This window comes from Magallana gigas, chromosome 4, assembly GCF_963853765.1.
Source record: "Magallana gigas chromosome 4, xbMagGiga1.1, whole genome shotgun sequence".
NCBI lineage: Eukaryota > Metazoa > Mollusca > Bivalvia > Ostreida > Ostreidae > Magallana > Magallana gigas.
This window is the reverse complement of record NC_088856.1, coordinates 7,355,354-7,379,776: the sequence shown is the minus strand read 5'-3', so window position 1 is coordinate 7,379,776 and position 24,423 is coordinate 7,355,354. Positions and strand designations below refer to the sequence as shown.

General features: G+C 35.0%; 1 protein-coding gene across 2 annotated transcripts; it reads right to left on the bottom strand.

The window, feature by feature from the left end:
- Positions 1–242: 242 nt before the first annotated feature.
- LOC105326668 (cortactin-binding protein 2) lies at positions 243–22,589 on the bottom strand. Of its 2 annotated transcripts, XM_034451521.2 has the most exons (22): positions 22,279–22,589; positions 21,286–21,387; positions 20,077–20,316; positions 19,527–19,634; positions 18,083–19,192; positions 14,266–14,407; positions 13,178–13,207; positions 10,526–10,723; positions 10,089–10,188; positions 9,718–9,868; positions 9,156–9,338; positions 8,797–8,914; positions 8,411–8,710; positions 8,054–8,152; positions 7,837–7,904; positions 7,590–7,676; positions 7,309–7,408; positions 6,206–6,425; positions 5,633–5,929; positions 5,045–5,214; positions 4,670–4,820; positions 243–2,981 (listed from the first exon to the last, which is right to left on the bottom strand). In XM_034451521.2, exons 1-22 carry the CDS (start codon positions 22,360–22,362, stop codon positions 1,646–1,648), a joined length of 5,394 nt encoding a protein of 1,797 aa, XP_034307412.2. In that variant the 5' UTR covers positions 22,363–22,589; the 3' UTR covers positions 243–1,645. The 2 variants fall into 2 exon arrangements, with proteins under 2 accessions (XP_034307412.2, XP_034307413.2); XM_034451522.2 differs by lacking the exon at positions 13,178–13,207.
- Positions 22,590–24,423: the final 1,834 nt, after the last annotated feature.

Sequence of the window (24,423 nt, the reverse complement as noted above, 5' to 3'; positions counted from 1 at the left end):
CATGTAACCTCATCTTAGACAGCAATCTTAGACAGCAATCTTAGACAGCAATCAATTTCTGTAACACTTATGACGAGGATCATAACATGAACAGCTATTTCAATATTTGACCAAAAAACCCAAAATCAAGAGAAGACAAGTAATATGCTCCCTTTTCACACTTCACACTGCTTTCTTTTAAGTTAATTAAAGGTATATGTTTGCACAATGCAACATTTTTTAATAATAAGAACATCAAGTAATAGTGGTGTTTAGTTTTATTGCAGATCTTATTCCCCCTCCCCTTGGCACAAACATAACATTATATATAGACAATACAGATAACAGTCACAACCTGATGAAAACATCAACATTGTAGAAAAATACACCATTATTTATTAAAGCTGCAACAAAGTAACAGAAATGTGTACACTAACAGTGGAACAACAGAAAAATACTAACACTGACAAAATGGAAATATATCCCCCCTCTACACAGTTGGACAGATCAAAACGGACAACGTGTAAAAACAAAACCATGTATGAATTAATTCTTTTAAGCACATTGTTGAAAATCAGATCTTGTATTTTTTCTGAAGGTCTGTAAATCTTAAAGTAACCTTCTCTCATTCCAACATAATTTGAATGCACAATTTAAAGTAGAGTTCTTGCGTAAGAAAATAGGCTGTAGTCTAGGACACCAGTGGTATCAGTAAAATAGGAAGTAATGTATACACTCTTTACAACATGGGTACCTATTACAGAACTATCATAGCATTTAATCCTCTCTACTCCTATCCTCCCAAAGTATACCAGATACTGTGTAATGGGGACCAATAAAAAACACTTTTTAAAATTACATGTAAAATCTATATATCAGTTAATGAATAGTTTTGATGCGTAAGGCTCAGAACACAACACAAATATGGAAACACAAACAACTATAAGACAATTTCTAAAATCTCACCTAAAAGCTAAAAAATCACATTCCTTGATAAACGACTTCAACATACCAGTAATCAGACGACTGACTAATAAAAACAAAAAGCATTAAAAAAAATATAGGTACATGTACAAAAATATGTTTATGACTTCATAACTGAAACATGCCTTTAGAAACACTGGAAGAATCTCATATTATTTGTTCTTTTACTGATAGTTAAAACAGAACAGAAATTTTCATGAAGGAGGAATGTAACTACATGTGTATATGTACCTCACTTTTGTAATAATTTAAGACCGCATGGATTTTTGGGGTTATTTTTGTTCATTTTTATCCTAATTCTCAATGTACTCAAGAGTATTCAGATGACAAAATCACAGTTATGGCCACAACCATCCGTCCCACTTAAATCAACATCTCATATTTTCCTATTCCTCCTTAAAACCTTTACAAAAACATTTGAACATTTCTAACACACCTTACAAGCACATTCATTTATGTACAATGAAATAATTTTTACATACTGTATGTGCTTGCTAGGAAAATAGATTGTTTTCAATACACAATGTATATGTATAGCAAATAAAATGATAATAAAAGAGAGAGTCTATAAAATACAATCACTTTTACAACATGAACATGTAGAACACAACACATAAACAGTCTTATCACAGTCAACAAAGCTTCTCAGATTTCTACACAGAACCATCCACCTGGCATTAGTTTATAACTCACTCTCCAGATTTCCTTTTGCCTTATCAATTCCCCCTCCCACGTATCTTTCCTGATATTGATAGACACCTCTTTGGCCAATCAATCTACCTGAGTCTTTCAGATAGGGATTTTCTACCGATGTCTTCTCAATATTTTTCTGAGTTGATGAATTTCTTCCAAAGGAACTTTCGGATTTTCCAAGACTTTTCCTTCCCTCAGAATCTCGAATAAATGGCGAGTCTGGCAAGATTTTTTCAATACTTTTCCTGAGTTTAGAGTTTCTGAGGAAAGGATTGTCTGCAGTTTTCCTGGTAAAACTCTGCCGTTCCTCTGAGCTCCTAACAAACTGTTCTCCCTCTGAATTATCACCAAACGAAATATGATTATCTCCCCTAGCCGACTGATTCTGTGCATACACATTTTCTTTCTGTCCCTGAATAACATAACTGTTGGGGGATGGCTGCACTTTATAACTGTTGGGTGTTTGTAGATTGTTAGGCTGGCCCATTCTGTTTTGTGTGGGTTGTGGGCTGACATAACTGGTAGAGGATGGCTGCACTTTATCGCTGTTGTGTGTTTGTAGGTGGTTTGACGGGGCCACTCTGTTTGGTGTGGGTTGTGGGCTGGCCCTTGTAGAGGTTTGTAGCTTGTTGGGTTGAGTCAGTCTGTGTGGTGTATACTCCAGTCCCGCCTTATCACCACTCTGTGGTCTATTCCCTGGCCATGACCTCTGGTTGCCATAGCTGCTGTTGCCGTGACCTGTGAGACTATTGTTAGAATTTGTAGAATATGTTTGCTGTAGTTCAGATTTATTCACATCAGAGGAAGAAGACTCTGACTGGGACCTCAAGCTTTGCACAGAAGCTGCAGGTGATGAATTTGTTCTTGATTTTGTTTCTAGAAATTTAAATGATGAAAGCAAAGATGTGGGCGTGGTTAGTGAGAATGAGAATGGAGATTTTGGTTTTGAGTCTGCTCCACCGTCCAATAAGTTTTCAGATGACCTTGACCTTCTGGTAGGTTGAGACTGACCTTCATCCCCTGCACTGTTGTGTAGTGTGACCCCTGGACTCTTTGGTATGGCTGAAAAAGAAAATGTTCTGAGTGGGGGTTCCGTTGTGTCCGACTGATAACCCGACGTCTCCCCATCCCATCTCGGTCGAGTCTCCTGAGAGAAAATAAAAGGGGTGCGTATTTCCAGTTTCGGCATTTTAGCAGTTGAAAAGTTGCTGGCATGAGCTGGTGATCCCTCATACTCGATGGAGTTTTTGATGGATGTCTCAGAACTGCTACGTTTCTTTATTCCCTGGCCCAATAGTTCTGATTCCTTTTCATCTAATGATTTCCTGAATAAAAATGTCAGAAGAACATATGAGTGCTAAATACTTGAAATGTTATGAAGATTGATTCAATTCCTTTTTAATTCAACTTTTTCAAAATGAAATTAAAAGAAAAAATTGTACTCCACAGAGAAAAGCAATCATTATGGAACAAAAATTGAGAAAAGGCAACATATCCAATAAATTGGACCTGACAACCTTACTTATTTTCCATGGATATTTTAAGACTAAAAAAGCTCTGACATGATATGAAGATCATTTGAGACTGCATTAATAAGATAACATGCACACATTTATAAATGTTCCTTTTCTTGTTACTCTTACCTGTGATAGCATATTAGCTCAAGTTTGATCTTATGTGATGAATACAATAATTTGAAAATACATGTATTTCTCTAAATAAATATGAAATAATAATGCTGTCCCACCAAGCCGATTTTATTATTAGAATCAAAGTACTGAAGTACTGACGGGAGTTGATTTTATCGATTATCATTTATTTTAAAATCAGCAATATGTGATTTTGCATGGCAAGTAGTATCAGTAATTGAAATATTTCTGAGAAATTGTATGGATCCAGGCAAGATTGAACTCTAGTTTTGTTCAACCAAACGCTTGATTGTCTCCGTTTATCTCCGACAAGCAAGAGAGACTCTCTGTTTTGTCAGATATTAACGGAGACATCCGAGCGTCTGGTTGATCGAGACCAGTACACTGAAGTCTAGCTTATGAATACATACGACTTCAAAAATATCTAAACTTTTTATAACATTTAAAATCTTACTATTTTCATGGTATTAATAAATAGGTTTTCTTGAAAAACAATGCTTCAGAATACATTGCATCTGAATTTATCGATCATTTTTAGAAACTAAGTGTTGTCAGCAGTATTGATTTGTGCTTAGGTCCAAACACTGTTTCACTTTCGGTTTGCCCGAGTAAGTGCATAGGAGAGTTGATTAAAATCAACTCCCAAAAATGATATCATACATTGTTATAATTTATCAATGCCCTCACAATGTGGTTTAATGGTGTATAGTTTTACAAGTTCCACAATTTTCATTAAAAGATCATATTTTTTATGAAGCATAAACCAAAAACAGTTACTGTAAAATTACAACAACACAGTCAGATATCTCTTCAATATACATATACAATTTTTCCAAAAGTTTGGGTTAGATAAATCTGTAATCTGTTAAAAGCTTCCAAGCAATAATTATGCTAGTCATTTCATACACAGCAGAGAGTTCCAATACCTTGATTGATGTCAAACTTTACTCAACCAATTATAAAACCTACAGAGCACAAGTTTTCAATGTCAGCATTTATCATTTTTCAATTTCTACATTTTACATTTATAAAATCACAGAATTAATTCATAAAACCAGTAAGAAAGATGCTATTTTAATCAAACACCTTATCTGTTTTATAAAACTACAAAGAAATATGCATGGGGGCATGTCGTAAACCAAGTATTATCATTTTTTTTAAATTAAGTAATAGCCATTTGAAAATTACTCCACAACAAGCAATTTCTATGAATAAGTAATTACCACATTTATACCCAGAAGAAAATTATACATTATGCACATGCATGAAATATCCACTTTCATTCTCCTGATCTTAAGTTGTTTGAGAATGGTTTTACTGGTCACTAATTTTGTATTATGTGACACCATGCTGTGACAATGTACCTGTGCTTGTGTCGCAGTGAGGACTCCCTGGGGGTGCCGAGAGACCGCCGCGGGTGATTGCCGTTAGGGACAGGAATCTTGGACTTGTCCACCCGCATTGGAATGTCCAATTCATTGCTTCCCGAGAACGAAGACAAGTATACATCCTTCTCTGGAACAGAAATCAGACTCTTTTAATATTAATCAGTTAAAGCATCATACATAAGAAAAATATTAACACATAAAAATGTACAGTCTATGTTACAAAAATTAAATTCTATGTCCAACATGAAGATATATTTATTAAAAGCTTCTTCCTTTTAAAGCCATGAACATACACTCAATTACGTTCATATACATGCTTTTCATACTTATCAGCAAACGGACAGTTTGTACCTTGTCCACTGAGGGGACAGCCAGGGACAACAGCTTTCTGCATCAGGACGTAGAGCGCTGTGTTGGCCACCTTCTGTTGGCCGTCACTGGACGTCTCTTTACCGGTCCCGCGAATGACCGCCTCCCTCACTACAGGGGCTATCTTACAGTTCCATAACTCACAGATCCACCTGTCAAAAGTCATCAAGTATCAATTTTTCTATTCCTTGAATTGACTTAAAAGAGAGCTGATTTTTAAAGGCTCATGCAATATCAAATGAAAATAATATCTCCCTTCATTGAACTATATTGTGTCTTTGAAAAGTGCATTAAAGATGCATACTGATGCAATAGTTTTCTTTCTTCTCTATTTCTGCATAAGATGTTAACATTGTAAAAGCAAAATATTCAACGGGAATTAAATTACATTACAATTACTTCATTGACAACATGATCAACAAAATTAACTCCCAAACAATTGCTACAATATATTCAATGTGGTTATTCTAGAAACAACAAAATTAAATCCCCCAACACTTTAAGATTACAAATAAATAAACTTTTATCCAAATGAAAATTTCTGCTTCTGAACTACAGTACTGTTCTTACTCGTGGATAACATGTGGGTCCTTTGATTCGATTGGACAGTCAAGGAACTGACAGGGACCGAAAACGACATCGGGAATCCCGAGCTTTCCCAGGCCATCGTTTAGTCTCTGCCAGACACACAGCACCCACTCCACCGCGCGGAACACCAGGGTGTCTGGAGACGGCAGGTGCCCCCCGCCCACGTGGAGGAACTTCCTCAGGAAGTAGCGGGCCAGGAAGTTCCGGATTGGTTCCAAGTCGATCCGGAAGTGTACCCACCTAAAACGCTGCTGGATAGACAGATCTAATCCTGTGGATCTGTGAAATAGATACACATGCATTAAGTATGAATTAGGTAGATTACTGTGGAGTCATCATACTGTGTTATAGCTAAATTGTTCTGGTTATGTTGGTAATAGTCACTCATAATTTATAAATGAATATGTACAATAATAAATAAGGGGGGGGGGGTTATTCTTTGAAATTCTATTTGGTTGTTGTTACAGTACAATATTTTTTAACTCTCTTTGCTTTTCAAATATGATATGTTTTCATCATACATGTATCCTTTATTATATAGTGTATTTGCAATACCTTGATTTGTTCATGGTGGCTATCAGGTAGAATTTATCCACCAGGAAGTACTGGTCAGACACCTGTCCATCCAGGCTAAAGGTGTGGTACTGACCCCGGTGCTCTACCGCTGCCAGTAACTTCCCAAACATCTGGGCCATTTTAACCCTCTCCAGGTTACTGAGGACAAGGATAGGGGCAGAATTCTCACTGTAGTCACTCCCTGACCTCACCATACAACCTGAGGGAAAACAAGGCCATGATTAATGTTCTCTTATAATACTGGCACTTAACTGTTCACATATAAACTGTCATTTAATTTTTTTTTTTCAAGAGGAACAAATTTGAAGTTCATCTGAACTAAACTTGACAAATAAATTAAATGAAAGATGTCATTTGTTGTTCAATCATCAAACACATAATCTCCTCCATTATGAGACACTGTCATTGCCTTGCTGTATACAGACAACAACAGAGGCCTGTTCAGCAGAGAGGGTCCTGGCAAGCTCTGGCCAGTGTACACAGAGAGGGGAGCACCTACTCTGCTGAACAAACCTCTGGTTGAGTGAGTTGAGAATACTGAGGAGCACACTGACTAGGTCAGAGTGAGAGAAGTCAGCCATGTTTACATGTAGACAGTAGCACACTGACTAGGTCAGAGTGAGAAAAGTCAGCCATGTTTACCTGTAGACAGTAGCACACTGACAAGGTCAGAGGGAGAGAAGTCAGCCATGTTTACCTGTAGACAGTAGCACACTGACTAGGTCAGAGGGAGAGAAGTCAGCCATGTTTACCTGAAGACAGTAGCACACTGACTAGGTCAGAGTGAGAGAAGTCAGCTATGTTTACCTGTAGACAGTAGCACACTGACTAGGTCAGAGTGAGAGAAGTCAGCTATGTTTACCTGTAGACAGTAGCACACTGACTAGGTCAGAGTGAGAAAAGTCAGCTATGTTTACCTGTAGACAGTAGCACACTGACTAGGTCAGAGTGAGAGAAGTCAGCCATGTTTACCTGTAGACAGAAGCACACTGACTAGGTCAGAGTGAGAGAAGTCAGCTATGTTTACCTGTAGACAGTAGCACACTGACTAGGTCAGAGTGAGAGAAGTCAGCTATGTTTACCTGTAGACAGAAGCACACTGACTAGGTCAGAGTGAGAGAAGTCAGCGGTCAGCTCCACAGAGTGTATGCTGGTCCTACTCCCTTCCTTCTGCTCCTTCTTCTACAAGTACAAAAATCAATGTAATCAGAGTGCTTCCCCATTGCATGAAGATATATATGCAGCATAATTCTTAAAAGTAATGAATATAACAACTGTGTATTCTGAGAACATCTTCAGCAGTATAGGACTAGCATTTGCAACTCCATTTCACTGTATTAATAACAGAGTTCAAAATACTTACTGCCACAAAATGAGCCATTCTGTGGGCCAGGTAGGTCTTCCCTGTGGCCTCAGGTCCATAGAACACAACACTCTTGTAATGCTCCAACTAATGATAAAAAAAACCCAAATAATAATGGTAATGCTACTTTTCATCTTTATTCATTGCTGAAAAATGCAATCAATATTTTTTTTGAGATAAATTTTTTAATTTTAGCAGAATTGTAGGTATAAGACAATTGTTTTGCTTGTGTTCCATTGTGACTCACCAGTCTGAGGTAATTCTGTAGGACAGGAACTGCCAACAATACGTCACAGGAGACTGTGTCCAGATTACCTGAAACAGCACATCAGAATCATAATACAGAAGACTGTGTCCAAAAATATACTTCAGAATCACATTACAGAAGACCATATATTGTTTTTTAAAAGTCATTGCTATCTGTGTAATGTGACTTCATGTACTGATCTCTAACAATAGCTTACCTTCTAAAACAATCCCAATTGACTGAGACTGATTATTGCACAAAATGTCGTAAGGAAGATTATCTACTGAATGAAGTCCAGCTACCCAGTGATACGATCCTACAAAATCAATGTGAAGACACTGTATTAGTTAAAATCACATGCACTGTATATAATTACAATATTCTCAAATTAATACTTTCTCTCCCTTCTTTATATTCTCCCTCAGCATTGCTGAGAACAAAAGGAATATAAGTAGATATAGCTATTGTAATGGTCCTATTATATATAATAACCCTTTTCTGACATGAAACTTTTTTTCAATAAAGAGAGCTTACTGTAGTACAATAGTGATAGTGGTAAGACAGACTGTTGTACCTATAGAGTAGTGTTGGATGGCTTTGGGTCCTAGTCCCAGGCTGTACTGGGCCAAGTCACTAGCTATCTCTGGGTCGAGCCGACTCGTTTTCTTGGTTTTGAGGCCAGTGTCTAGCTGATGGAAGAAGTTGACTAACATGGACTGAAGAATGCCTTCCAGCTCCATCCAGCCCGTGGAAGAGGTCAGCTGGACCGACCCCACCACAAACGAGCGGCCCGGCACATGGATAGAGTTGTCTGTCCCTGATAGACGTGCGTAACTTAACTCAATCATCACAGGGACCTGTACACTAGAGCTACCTGTAATCAAACGATGGGTGTAAATCTGCAGGAATTTAATGAGATCTATTACTGAAAGGTATGCCTCAATTAAAGCATGTTTTTACCTAATTGAGACAAAAATTGATTGCAAATAGGTGTGGCTACATCAGCAACACTTCTCCTCCATCTGTCTGTCTTCTTGATGTCAATGATGCAGTATCTACTGAGGACCGAGAGACAATCCTGAAAAATGGAAACTACAAAGTTAGACTGAAACTTGGCATGGTCACATTACATATAATTCCTATACTGTTTTTAGATGCAGTGAAAAGGGAATTCTAGGATATGTATGATTTATACCTTAAAAAAGATAACTTAGATGTCAAATAGATTTAAATGTTGCATAAAAGGAAATCTGTGATGTAAAATTTTTTTCAATAATGCTATAAATTAAATGATATCTTAAACAATAAACTCTTCTTACTGTAGAACTTTTAGAGGCAGCAACATGTATAACTGTCCATCCATCACTGTCTGAGATCTCCACCAGTTCCTGTATAGTCACGTGACCTGGTTGCTGTGGTAACCGGGAGTGAAAGTTCAAAAGGAACTCTAGACATTCTGATTGGTCAGCATGGACAACACTGTGCAAGGGTGTCCATGTAGTCTACAAAAGAAACACAATTCATGATCTCAATATACAATTTATCGCTACAATAAAATCCTTCTCTGTAAGAATGGTAAATTCATTTCTATTAAGACCAATCAAATCTACATAATTATACATTAAGTTTGTAAATGATGTTCATATCTAAAAAAATCTTCCTATATATCAATTATGATGCAACAATTAATCTAAAAAATTTGAGTAATAATGGTCCCCATTTAATAACAATGGATGTAGACAAAGAATTGTGCCTAACAATATATGATAATATTTATTTATTTTTTTTTCTTTTGGAAGAAAACCCCCCAGAACTGTGTGGATAGATCACTGGAATGAAAAAGAGAGAACTGTGTTGTGAAATGAGTGGATAGAGACTTACGGTGGAGCAGACATTGAGTCTGGCTCCATGCTCCAGCAAGAGTCGGCAGCAGGAGGTGTGTCCACTGGTGGCAGCCAGGTGGAGGGGGGTCCAGTTCTGACCATCCCCCACCTCAGGGTTAGCTCCCTTGTCCAGGAGCAGCTTCAGACAGCTATAAGACAGAACCACAGCGTCTAACAGGGTATGTAAATCACTTTACCACAAGTGTATCAAAGACCCTATTTCTAGTTTCATTTACCCATTTTTTTTTTTAATTTGCTGAATACTATTGAAAACTTACAAAGAAAACAAATAGGAATACAACATTTTTCCATAAATATGCAATTAGCATTGGAATTTATATTGGCCACTGACTGTTGATTTCAGTGTACCTGTCATGACCATTCGCAGAGGCTGCATGTGTGGCGCTGTATCTACTGTCACTGAAGCTGCTCACACTGGCTCCACTGTCCAACAGCAGCTGTACACAGTCTACAATCATCATCATCATCATCATCATCATCATCAAGTAGTATAATGAAAGTAATATGAAATCAATACTTAAATTCTGTTATAGCTTTCCAAGGAAACTGGAGGCCTAATGAGTTTAAAGAGCTGTAATTTTCTTGTTATGCATCCATTGATACAGACCTTGAGTAATGGTATACAATGTAATTCTAAAACAAGGAAGTAGACAGCTCAGCTCTCTGTAATTAACCATGACAATGATTCCCACTCAAAATAAAGTGCAGCCTTTACCCTGAGTCCAACTCCAAATGAAGTGCATTATTTAACCAATCATTGAATTACAATGATGAAAGACTCTGACCTTCATGACCATATTTGGCAGCGTATATGAGTGGGGTGGATCCATCAGTGAGGGGGAGGTTGACGTCAGCGTTGGTGTCTGTAATTAATTTCTGTAGGGATGAAAAATTTCCATTGGCAGCAAATTTATGAACAGGCGAGGAAAGCACATCAGCAGGGAGGGAGGGGGCGCCGTCTATATGTAGTGAATTATCCGAATCTGTGGACAGAAAATTTGAGCTAATGATAGAGGTATATATCATATAAAAATCACAGGAGTGTAACTAAGCATGAAACTTCACAGCTTTTAAATAAGAATTCATACAACAAATAGTCAGCTTGAAAATTTTAGTTATTTCTTTAGCTAAATTGCACAAAATGTCAAAAGAGTTGCAAAGAAATTGTGTTTTAAAATAACAATTCAAAAACTTAAGACATTCTGCATATAACTTCAATTATCTTAGAAAAATTATCTTCAATATTTATTTGCAGAATAATGCACTTGCTTTGGCAAAGTGAAATAAAAATAAAAGCTAAAGCCATAGCATGCAGTGTTCTGAATACAATTCATCTAAAAAATAAAAAAACATGCAGTAATCAGGGCCACTCTAGAAAAGCAGAGAGCTAGATTAACAATTGGTTTAAGTAGGTCAAGTCTCCAGGGGTGAAGGTCAGTCAGAGAGAGCTCTCCGGTGCCTGGTACATGTACTTTAGAACTAGAGGAACTAAGCTGTAATTGTAATTTGCAGGGACATCATATCAGTAAGCTGTAAACAGGGGGTTCTTGTGGATTTTGATTGATATCCAATTAACAGACTACTATAGAGCTTTTGAGAGGGAACTACAAGCCAAAAATTACAGAATCAGCGGCCTCTACTTAAATCTATTTCAACTGATTAGTAAGGATACAACAATAGGACACTTCTACTGGGTATAACGAGGCCAGACTACTTGAATGTTCAGTTCTATTGCTAGATGGTTTTTCAAAAATCGGTTTGAATCATTCAACATAATTAGTTGTCAGCAGAACATTTAGTTTTAACCAAAGATAAGCTTTATAACTAGGGTGACAGAAAATCAATAAAATAGGTGATGTTAACTTGTGATGGCCTTGACACAATGTGAAAGGTGACGGTCACTTACAGTCTCAATCAGACAGCAGTGTCCCTACAATCTAAAAGCCAACAAGGTCAAGGTCAAATTAATCATTCCTGTCTGGAGTTTCTCTGTTTGGAACCCATACATTGTCAACTGCTACTTAAATCATGAATTTTATTTGTGTACACAATGGACAACAGTATTCTTATTTATACAGTGCACGATGTAATTATGTAAGATACTACTGTTTTGCACATTTTGAGGACATAGTTTTTGTGCAAATTGCCTGATCGTGTATTAATATGATTGATTTGTACATACAGTAGTGTATCTTTTGTACAACATCTTTTATTATTAAATTTTTTTTTGGAAATGTTCAATTAACAGGTACAATTAAACTATGGTATACTTAAAAGCTATACATATTTGCCCCATTATGATACAATAAGGTCTTTAACTCTGAGGCCTATAAAAAAAATTGTGTTTTTAGGGTAACACTCATGAATTTTTTTTATCATATTTTTTGCTACATGAATCCTAAGAATGTTTGTTTGTGTCATCTTTAAAAATGGATTTTTTAATAGAAATGATATAAAATTCACAATTGGATAAAAACAGACATCTAAAAATGGTAGGATAGGGGCATTTTTGTATGTTAGGTCGGGTTACTCTAAACACACAACTTTTTTTTTTTAGGCCTGATGTACATTTTTCACCTATGTCATTCACAATTCACAAAAAAATTGTTCTCGATCAATATATAACCAAGCTTGCTATTTCATAAAATAAACCAAATATATATATCTTTTAAAGATCACAGATACAGAGATAAGTCTGCAGTGTAAGTAAGAGGTTATAGTGAATAGATCCACAGCACAGGAGCAAGATAAGTTTGTAGAATGTGTGTTAAAGTTCAAAATTGGTACAAAAGTTTAGTTATCTGCTTGTATTATAATTATCTTGATAAAACAACATATCTTGATTATACTCCACTAATAGTATACTTAATAGATATACCCATTTTTATGAATCAAAAATTGTGCATGTACGCCATGCTCAGTCTGGCCATTATATAAATGCTTATATCAATGTAATTCATTGTGTATACAGAATCTGACTACACCGCCCCAATCCAGGTCATTAAGTGCCCAGAATACAGGGTATTCTATACCGACTCTTTTACTCGTACCAATTTCATCCTATGTACAAGTCTACTAGTCTGTCTGCATGCATATAGACATACATTGTCTTATTTCTAGGTCTGTAATACTGTGAAAATCAATAAACAAACAATTGTCCTATAATAACTAGAACGCTTAATCACATGATCAACCTCCTTTCTAAATAAAACATGTGAATAAATTTTAAAATTTCAGTGGTTGTAAAGGATTTATATTTATTTATAATAAATTTCATTTTCAAGAGTTATCCTTGAATCTTGGTGAATAAACATCAATGCTGAGAGCATAAGATATCTACAAAAGCCAGCCTTAAGTAAGAATAGAAAGCTTTGGAATGGCAGCCATTTTGTTTGCTTTGAGTGATTGACCTAGCGGCTACAGTGGGGATTCTATACCGATTCCATCAGACGAGGATCCGCTTAGCCCTGTAGCACGGAGACAAGTTTAACAAAATACAAAGAGATTCCATTTTTGATATTTGTACAGTACTACTATCAATGATTAAAGAACAATACAAAAAAAATTAATTTTAAATATTTTTACCTAGCTGATTCAATAAATGAAGAGTACTTTGGTATATCTGTTTTATGTCCATGCTATTCAAGGGAGAAAGTAAAACTACCTCACAGTTTGTAAGGTTCATGTATATCATAAATCAACTTTCAATCTAAGATTTTTTGAGTACCTTAATTCTGCATTTATACTGAGGTCCAATTAAGTGTCTCACTACATATTCCAAAGAGTGAATGTTTGTTGCAATTTGTGTTTCACTTTTCCCAGTACCCCCCCCCCCCCTCCCCCCAACCTACCAGTAACTTTTTTCAGTTTATTTCAAATCAATATCTAATGCCTTCACAATTGTTATACCAGCAGTTCTTATAAATGCTGCAGTGAAAAAATTGCTGAAACTTATCAACCATTTTACACGTTCTTCCCAAATTATTTATTTTTTCATTTACCTTTGCAATGCTGCATACCGGTAATGCCTCTTTGTATAATGCATGTATTGACTTTTTCAAAGGTTTTATTAAACTAAACTAAAAATCTCTGAGGCCCCAAAGTTAAATTTGTAAACCTTAAACCATAACCATCATCAGAAACTTATAACCAGTCCTTCATGTGCTTAAAGACCGTGGACCAACTCAGGGATGTTTTCTAGAGTTGCGGCAATACTTGTAAATGTTCAATTAATTCATTCCACCTATGTAATAGCCAAACACTTTAGTTTTTGGAGATATAGAAATAAATTCAACATAAAATTAAATGTTGTAAAACTACACTGCTTTTTTTATTGTATGTGTTGGCATTAACACAATTGTTAAGATTTCCGTCTTCAAAAGTGTTAACAAATCAATCTGAAAAGGGTATGAATCATTCAGCAGTACGTTCGAGGATTGTTTAATGATGTCTCATAGTCAGTAAGCACATGCAAGACTGACTGTACCTCGACATATTTCTGGTTCAGTGTTTTATAATACATTACCTGCCATAATGGAAGTTAGCAGATTTTGCAGGTCAGCCATTTCAGAACCAAAGAACTCCAAAGTTTCATTAGAAGGCTCAGAGGTGTCAGTCAAAGTCACATGATCATTGGGGGTGGAGTCATTATTGCTGTTTACTTGGGGCTGCAAGACAAAGCATGCACATGCAAATATCAATATGCACAAACACACGGACATGGTAATGATAAAATATATATGTAAAATATGCATAATTTCTCAAAAAAATTAAAATTAAAGAAATGGATTTAATTAACTGATGCACATGGAAAACTATATCAAAAAGCTCAACATGATTGAGTAAAACTTGATGCACAATTCGCAAGAGTCAGACATCATAATGCTAGAGTACAGATATAAACTCCACACAAACGTTATCTCAAAACACTGGACAGAAACATGCAGCAGGAACGACAGAGGAAAAAGAATGAGATCCGAGAAGTTCATTCAAAACAAAATGTAAATGAAATCCTTGTGTTATACAGAGAAACTTGCCAGGCAGGAATTAACGGTATTTTGTTTTTGCTGTTTATACCTGGAAATCATCAATTTAACTATTTTCCAAACAAGTTTCACTGAATAACATGGAGCTAAGTCAACAAATTAGAGAAAATAATAAAAGCTCATCAATTTGACAAATAAAAAGGACTAATCAAAAGAATACGGTTCTAAAAGACTACAGTCATCATCAAATTAACCAAACAAAACTCGGCTAACAGTACAATTATGACAGAAAGATACAGAGAAATGACAACATCTAAATAGACAATCATCTCCTCTCACCTTATCTCAAGGAATAAAATGTGAAAGTCTGTCACAGAAAATAACATGCATTAAGTCAATGACTTGAGAATCACCCGACATACAAACATCACTCAATATATGTACGTAAAAACATGCAAAGAGGATGCTTATAGATACTAATTTACCTCGTTATCGTTATATCAGAACCATTGTATATATTATAAGACCAGGTGTGCTGTTGGTAATCTTTGTAACCTTTGAACACCTCAATATATTCTTAGTCTTATTACAGCTTTATATACTGCAATGTTAAAGCTCTTCAGTAAATGAAGATATTGTGGGTAAATAGATATCCTTTAGCTTCACTTACAGAACTATATCAATAATATTGTGTGCTGCAAAACAGTCATTCATACAGGGTACTTTACTGTTTGTGGTCTATTCGGTATACAATGGGACCTGGTGAAATACTCCGGGGTCCGATACTAGTTTCTGTATGACCCTAAGCTTATAAAAACAACTCCAATTGCTTATATACAAAGTTTGAGCTCCAGTAAGTTTTGTGTTTTTTATAGTTTACTTCCTGGTGTTACCTTAATCTATACAAATGTACAAAACATTAGCTTTGTGAAAAATGTAAGAAAGAAATCTGATCAAGGAAAAAAAACACTAGAAAGTCAAACTAAAACAGAAATGAGAAGAATATCTGTCACACAAAACAAATGAACAAGCACGTAAACAAAAAATGAAGTAAAAGAAAATAACCAATCACTTAATAAAATAAAAGTGTATTTAATAAATAAATAAGGAAATTTGTCATGTAAAACAAAAATAAATATTTCAAAAAAAATTAGAAACACCTCCTGATCAAGGAAAATACACTTATAATCCTGCCTGCAGTAAATTGTGTGCTACAATGAATACACGTTTCACAATAATTTCAAAGATGTTCAATCCACTGACAGTTTTTGTCATAAACGAAAATGAAAGTCAAATAGCAAAGGCAGGCAATTAAGATGAAGAATTTTATTGACAAAAAACAAATGCATTTTACAAATGGCAGTAGAGCAATGATATCCTCTAACTTGTATATATTATCAGCAAGACAAACACACAGTCTAAAAGAAGTACATACCAAACGCATCAACATTTTGGCAAGCCATATTTCACAGAAAATCAAGCATAAAATTGTGATTCTTTGGCATCCTTGCTTAACTTGGTACAGGTATTTTAATCATTTAAAAAAGGGAAATTTATAAAAATGAAATCCATTTATTAGGCTACCACATTCTTATAAGAGTTCTGATGTGAGAGATTTCGATGATTTTTACACAACTAGTGATCATAAAATCAATAACTAATTTATTAGGAAAGATCCATTTACAGGATAGTAAAGTCTTGGCAAAAATACGCAATGACTCATATCATCGTTTGATTCTATTTTAAGTATTTTAGTATGCAGTTTTCAAACCACTAGAAATTGCTTAAATTATTAAGCTCTTCTAAAAAAGACAAAAAAACCCCCATACTTTTAAAGTTATTACAATATATAATTAATAATAAATTTATTATGTTTATGAAACTAATACCAAAGAAAACCCAAATTGTAGCTTGCTTTCTTTCCATTTCTTCACCACAGACCAAATGCAGTAGGACTAAATATTCATAAACTTGTGTCACTCAATGGCAGTGAAAAAAATCCACACAAAGTATTCCGCATCACATATATCAGCTGACAATTTATAACAGCAAACAGAAAGTAAAAACAGGATTTCTGAACAAAATATCAAATATACGTCTAAAAAATACAATACAATATAAAAGTGGTCCTAAAGACTATATCATGTATATGTATATAAATTATTTTTAAAATCATCACATGAAATATTTTGTTGTAAGGGAGACTGGGTCCTATATATATAATAAAAATGATCTAGGAAGAGACTGGAATATGTATATATCATGATTAACCTATTGAAAAACAAAGAAAATAGATGAATTGGGACACATATGAAACCATGTATTGAGTGACCTGAACAAATCCAATACATAAAGGCAAGTAGTATTTGTATGATGACTTATGACTATTGACTAGGTCATACACTGGAGATATATGGTGTCAATATGAGTTCAGAGAAGTTAAAGTTTTTTTGTATTCAATGATTGACAATGAAATTAAAATGAGTGATATTTATAATTTATCAGATAACCAGGATAAAAAGAAAACTATTCGAATTGTTTAATTCCCTATCATGCTGAGATTGATACAACCCAAGAAAAGCAAAATCCCCGTCAGTGGTGTCTTTTTCACTACTGGCAGTTTTTCACCCCATCTTATGTTATCCACAATACAAACACAATTTTTAAGCAACAGGATGATAATTTTTTCAGCTTTCACAAAATGTTTACACACATACACAAAGCTATCAATACAGAGTATTAGCATCTCAAAATATAATCCCTACAGTACTTGGACTAAATCAAGGCATGAAGAATTGGGCTGTTTGACCTTGACAAGGACAACTGGCCAAACAATCCAACCTCTTGACAACACACATGAAAGACATCAAATCAGCACAACAGGAGTCACATCCGCTGTACAACCTATAGGAACCAATGGCCTCAAGAAAGCTGAAATCACAACCCACAAATGATGCACCTTGTCTAATCAAGCACGACCCAAAGTATCCAAACTTTTAGCTAATATATCAGACTGTTCCATAGTAACATATACCAGCATAACACTTCAAACAGAGCCACAACTTTTAAGTGTTTTTGTTTTATCTTTGAAAAAACAAGTTTGAACTCAAAATTAGGAAAACTTTTGCACTGGTGATCTTACTCAAATAAACGAACACAAAAGTTAAAAACTTATAGTGTCTTCTTACATTTCTTAAATCTAATGTGTACATCTATATGTGTATGTACCTAGATGAACTTATTTCTTTATAAGCCAATTTTTTGAACAACTGCTGACAAAACAAATACAACCTTCATGATGGCAAGAAAAGAGTTTAATTATGAGTTCACAGTTCATGATTTAGCATTGACACAAACCTGAGTAGGCTTCCGAATAGGCGTGGCCTTCCCTTCCCCTTGCGAGGCCCGGGTAGGGGTAACAGTTCCAGAGCTATGCACAACACTGACTGGTATGTGTACTCCCCGTGGGGACCCTGCCTGGGACACTGGGGTGATCACTTTACTGACCGGACTGGCAGTGACTGGTGAAGATAGACTCGGCTTGTTGGGGGGTAGTGGGGGTGGGGTCCCCCTCCCTGGGACTGCCACTTTCCTCGGTGACATGTTGACAGGAGATGAAGGAGAACTCGAGTGTCCCACATTGACTGTCAGTACCTTGCCCCCTCCAGAACTCAGCACAGCTGTGGACCCAGACTGTGGCCCCAACCTCCCTCCTCCACGGTACATGTCCATGTTTCTATCAATAGACACAGGCTCTGTGGCCACTACCCTCATTTCTTGGGAGTCCGTTCTATAGCCCTCTGGCATCCCTCTCTCCGGAGAATGACTGTAGCGCACACCTTTCTGAATAGCAGACTCCACTGCACGACTTTTGTCAGACACGTCCGACACTTTAAGATTCCCCTCACTGTGTCTCCCCGTCTTGGCTGGAAGCTGTCCAATGTTAGGACTGACAACAGCCATATTACTAGCTCCCCTTTCTGGTGTTTTGACTGTTGACTTAATCTCAATGCTTTGAAAACTGTCTTTGCCGGACGTGACTTTCTCCAGTGCCACCTGTTTCTGCAGCAGGTCCACCTGATGCTGCAAGGCTTCCACTTGATTGGATAATTCCCGGTTCTTGGCCTCCTCCCGACCTAGCTTCCCTCTCAGCTGTTCTCTCTCCACGTCAAAGTCACTCATCTGCTTCTCCATCACAGCCTCCATTTTGAGTGATTTTTTGCTCTCTATCACCAGTCCCTCCACCACATTGCTCGTCTTCTCTTGCTCCTCCTGCAGCTGCTGTTCTAGTTTCTGGATCCTCCCCCGGTCTTTGACCAACTTTTCGATCAGTTTCTTCTGTTCTTTGATCAACATTACAGCCACCTGTTTGTGTTTGATGGAGTTTGCTCGTTCTTCCTCCAGACTTGCTAAAGTCTTCTTAAGATCCTTTTCCAGTTTCTTGTTCTGGCTTTTCTCATACTCAATCTTAAACAAGACCATTCATTATAAATCTTTTTTATTAATATACAGTAAAAATGTACACATGTATTAAATATATTTTTTTTGTGGGATGTTTTGTTCCAGTGAGTGCACATGCTATTTGAACCACAAGTGGCATATTTAGCAAATTTGACTTTATTTCTTTAATATTAGTCATCTGAGACTCGTCTCAAGAATAAACATCCCTTAGACTAGCACATTATGTTAACACATGTCATTTCTTACCTTTTTTTTTAATCATAAAATGTTTATAATTCATTAAATCAAATTTAACAAGAGTTAACCCCCATTAACAGACTTTTAGGTACTTTTACTATACCTCTTGTTTTAATCTCTCCCTCTCTTTCTCCAACATGTATGTGACATCATCTCCCTGGGCGGTGTCCTGAGCATGTTTCCTCTTCTCATCTTCCAACTCATTACACACCTACACAAACACATGCATACAACATTAGCAAACTTTTGTTGTACTGATATTGGCCTTTAATTACCATAGCAAATCACATTAATAGTATCTGCATTAAAACCAAAAGAAATAACCAGACCTTTCCATAGATAATATAACTAGTTCTACTACTAAGTAATCATAGCCTCAATTTCATAAACAGCAATTCTAATATTATTTTTCATTTTTTTTATTCTTAAAATTGAAAAATTTGGTTTTAAATCAAGTCGTACATAAGTTAAATAATCCAAAAAATTATCTCCCTTGCCCCAAACACCATTTCAATGGAAGAAATATATAAAAATCATCACATTATGTACTTCTACCAATCACTATGATAAATTATTTCAACTCTGTATAATGTCTTCCAAGGAAGACAGTAACAAAGGACTGATTCTCTGTCAATAACAAACATGACCTTCACCTTATGATATCGTTTTTCGGCAGCAGACAGCTGCTCTCTCATTTTGAGCTGAGCTTTTCTCTGGGTGGCGATCAGATTCTCTAGCTGAGCCAGCTGGTTGTCGTACATGGACTTGATGGCTGTCTCGTCAAACGAGTTGTCTTTCAAGTTGTCAGAATCTCTTTGTAATGCAGAAAACGGATCCCCAAGACCAAACCTGCCATATTTGGCCTGATACAGCAGCTGTTTTGCCTTTTCAGCCTGAAATATAGTTTTCACATTCAGCATGTGTACTGTGGCATTTTCTTATGTTTAATTAAGATATTTAACCTTCAAAATACAAAACAATCATTTGATACAGATATTTTCAAAATGGAAAATTTGACAAGACATACTTCCTTAGGTTTAAATAACAAGGAAGTCTATCATTATAGTTAGAAAAAAGACTTTATAAGTAGAGTTATTTATTATATGTATATATTTACATTCGGTGTATATTTCCCCTTATGTTTGCATTGGAAATCTGCGACGTTCAATGTTCTGTGAATACACTTTGCTAGTTCATGCCCCATGAGCACAAATATAAATGTAACCACGTGTTTTGAGTATATTTATTTTTTAAAGATTAAATGAAACGTCCAACCAACTAACTAATTTGAAAAAATATTCATTAAATTATATCGACTCCTTTAATAAAAAGATTTTTCTCTACAAAGTTTCTGGCTCTATATTTTAGCTGTGGAAGTGTACTAAATAACATGTTTATATGGTTGTTTCATGTATGTTTCATATCCCTGACTGAAAGCGTACATTATGGCTTTACAGCGACCATATACATATATTTCACACAAAAAAAACATCAGCATGAATGTAAATATAAGCATTGAATGCTTATTTTTGGATGTTGTCGGTCCTATGACACACCAAGCGGTGCAGACAAATTATCATACCGTGCTAACGCATGGTATTCCATTTGTCTGCACCGCATTTGTGTGTCATAGGACCGACACCATCCAAAAATAAGCATTCAATGCTTAAATGTTAGAGTGTGGTGAAGATTTAAATAGGTGTCGATTAAGAAATTGTGCCAGATTGATTTCACATAACTTTTCAAAACACTCAGATTTCAACATACAACTGATATGCTATGATGGGTTCATTGGTTAAGCTAACTATTTATTACTATTGATACTAATTTTACTATAATACTTGTTACAGAAATACATGTACCTTCATCGTAGCAATGACTATATCCCGAGCCTGGAGTTCTCCTTCCAAATAACTGAGTAATCTCAGCAAATCTGCCTTATTCAAATCCATTTTGGGGTGTCTCTGGAAACATTAATGAATATTTATCAAACATGACTAGACTGAGTATAGATTACTTAGTCAGCTAGACCAATTTTAGGGAGGTTTTCTACAAATTGTCTATTAGCTATGTAAAATATAATGTATAATGTACATTGGTTTCTATAACCTCTTATTCTATGTCTCAAAACATCATATTATGAAACACAAAAGATTGAACTTTCTTTTTCTTTTCAAAACTATTTTGTACAATATTGAATAATATACAGTCAAATGACATGCAGTATAATTTATTAATATTTGTTTAACAAGAAAGATCTTAATAAAATCTTTTTTTTAAACTTGTAATATTTACAAATCGGTAAAATTATCATCATATTATCTGGTTAATGAAAAAGTTGGTCTGTCAACGAAGATTTTTTTAAAACTGTCTATCCATGCAAATATAAGGAACTAACTCAAACTAACAAGGTTAAACTAACAGAATAAATTGAAATTTAGTTAGTGTGATTCAATATGAGCCTTTTATTACTTTTCAGCATTTTTCAAATTTTACCTCAAATATTTGTAAATCAGATTTCTATTTTTTTTTCAGGTGAGAGTTTATTGCCAGCTGATTGCAAAGAGTTGAACAAATCCATTGAAAAGATCTACATTGGCATACACAATAAGACGACTCTCTCATAATTATCAAAAACACATAACATTATTTTGGCTAGTAACCAAAATACGCTATTTCCGGGGGTACAGAAAGTACAATAAGTTGGCACAGTATCTATAAGTATGCAACTGTACAAGCTACAAGTTTAAGAGTTTTTAACACTTAAAAGGACTCGCACTGTACATGAAGGAAACAGCTTGTTTATAAAATTGCAAACACTTTAAATTTATAAATAATTTATTCGACCAAAATACCTTGAGTGTGTTTGATTGCAGTTTACTCGCTGGATCAAACATGCCAGCCCCAGGAGGTTGCTTCACATTTCTTGAAGACGCCATTTTCGTTGCTTTCCCTCTTGGTAGAACACCTCAGATTATGTTTCCCGCAAAAAAGTCACACGCTGTATTACATGATAATAGATTGTGATATTGTGATATTCTTTAAACTGCTGCACCGTTAGGCCGTTCCACTCCACAGCACGTAAACAATTTAGATATTTGTCATTGTTCCAAAAGTATCATCTTCAGAATCAGTCACGTGACTCAAAGAGGAAATTATTCATGCACAGTTTCGAACTCGATTGATTATGAAAATATCAATATATTACTTAGCGGTAAAAAATTCCACTGGTAATTCAAGAATTTTAAGCGAATATATATTCAATATTTATCACAAAACTAAAAAATACTTCGGCGCGGCTGTTTTTTGTCAATCATCAGAAATTGGGTAAAAGTAGAATAAACATTCATTTTCAATATTTTTTATTCTCTAAAAATTTGTCATTTTACTTAAATGTACCAAACACATGAAAATTAGGTACTATTCTATCATTAATTCAGCATTGTGTTGTTGCTGCAAAATAGTCACTATCTATGAAAAGAAATAGAAATATTTATTGTTCACCTAGTTTTACCCTTGCCATTCATGATGATAGGTCTAATTGCCGGAAAATGTCTCTATATATACTTTTACCCAGAAAACAATTAAACGTTAACCTTAATGAAGTGTATCAATTTTCTAATTCATAAAATTCAATTGATAAATTTTTGACTTAATAAATCTATAATTAAAAACATATCCAGTCTGATTACATGCAAAATCGTCCCCTTCTCCTTCCACTCACCAGGGACTCTGACGAATGTAAGGAGAAGAGGGGATGATTTTAAATTAAATTAAAATTTAATGGGGGGGGGGGGGGGTCGTTCCTTTCTGTCCTCAAGCACTTGTATAAAAAAAAGTGATTGATAATGTGATAGTGGGTTGTCCCAAGAATTAAACAAGTCCACTTAAGGGTTCTTCGATCATTTATTCGGATACATGGATAGGATTAAAGGATTTAAACCCTGTAATATAATTCATAGATATCAGCATAAAAAGGATCAATGTTTACATAAGTTTCAGCATAAAAATATACAATCATATTCAAATACATATTCATGAAATACATTAATGCTCAGAGTTCACTAATCAAACTATTTGTAAAGAAGGATAACTCTGATCATAATTTCAGTGTCAAGAAGAGTTACTGCCCTTGAACACAATTTACAAAAATATAGAAATATGCTCTACATCTTTATCAATATCAATATTTAATTAAATAAAAACATATACTTTCAATGTAACTCCTTTGTAGATTACATTTTATCAAGATACATAAAATAAATATAAAAATATAACTTTGCAACGATCACCTGTTTATGGAACAAGGTTTCATGCACAATCCTGCAGATTACTCTGACAATGGTAGCTAGTCTCTAACTACAAGTATTAAATATCATAATGGTAACAATAACTAACCTTTCACATATATTAGAAATGAGATACTATAGCTTAGATATCAAAACTATGAATTACTGGGATAATTTATAAAATACATTCTTTCATAAATAAGGTATTATAACCTCAAAAAGTAGAATTAGCCAAATGTACCAATTAACAGAAAATATCATTATCATCTATTAAATTATATATTAAAGTTCAAGAATACCAAAAAATAGAACACTTACTATAACTGACTGCTTCAAATATGTTGATGAAATAAATAAATAAGTTAAATCGTCTCTTAAAGAAATCAGGTCTTACTCATAAGAATCCTAGCCTTGGTCTGTCACAAAGGCTACTCAGTTAAAGCGGGAAAAAATCATAAAAACATACTATTGGCTAAGTAAACCACCTGATCCTGTCCACATGTATGTAAGTGACCATACAGGTGAAATGACTTAAGGCTATAAAATATTAGAAACCACTAGAAAAGGTAATTAAGTAATGATTACTTGATAGATGCATAAAAGACAGGGAGTTATAGGGATATTAGTCTGTTTCTAAATATGTACATGTAAAATATGGAATATAGGATGATGATGATGAAATATGAATAATATGCATGAATGTAATTATCA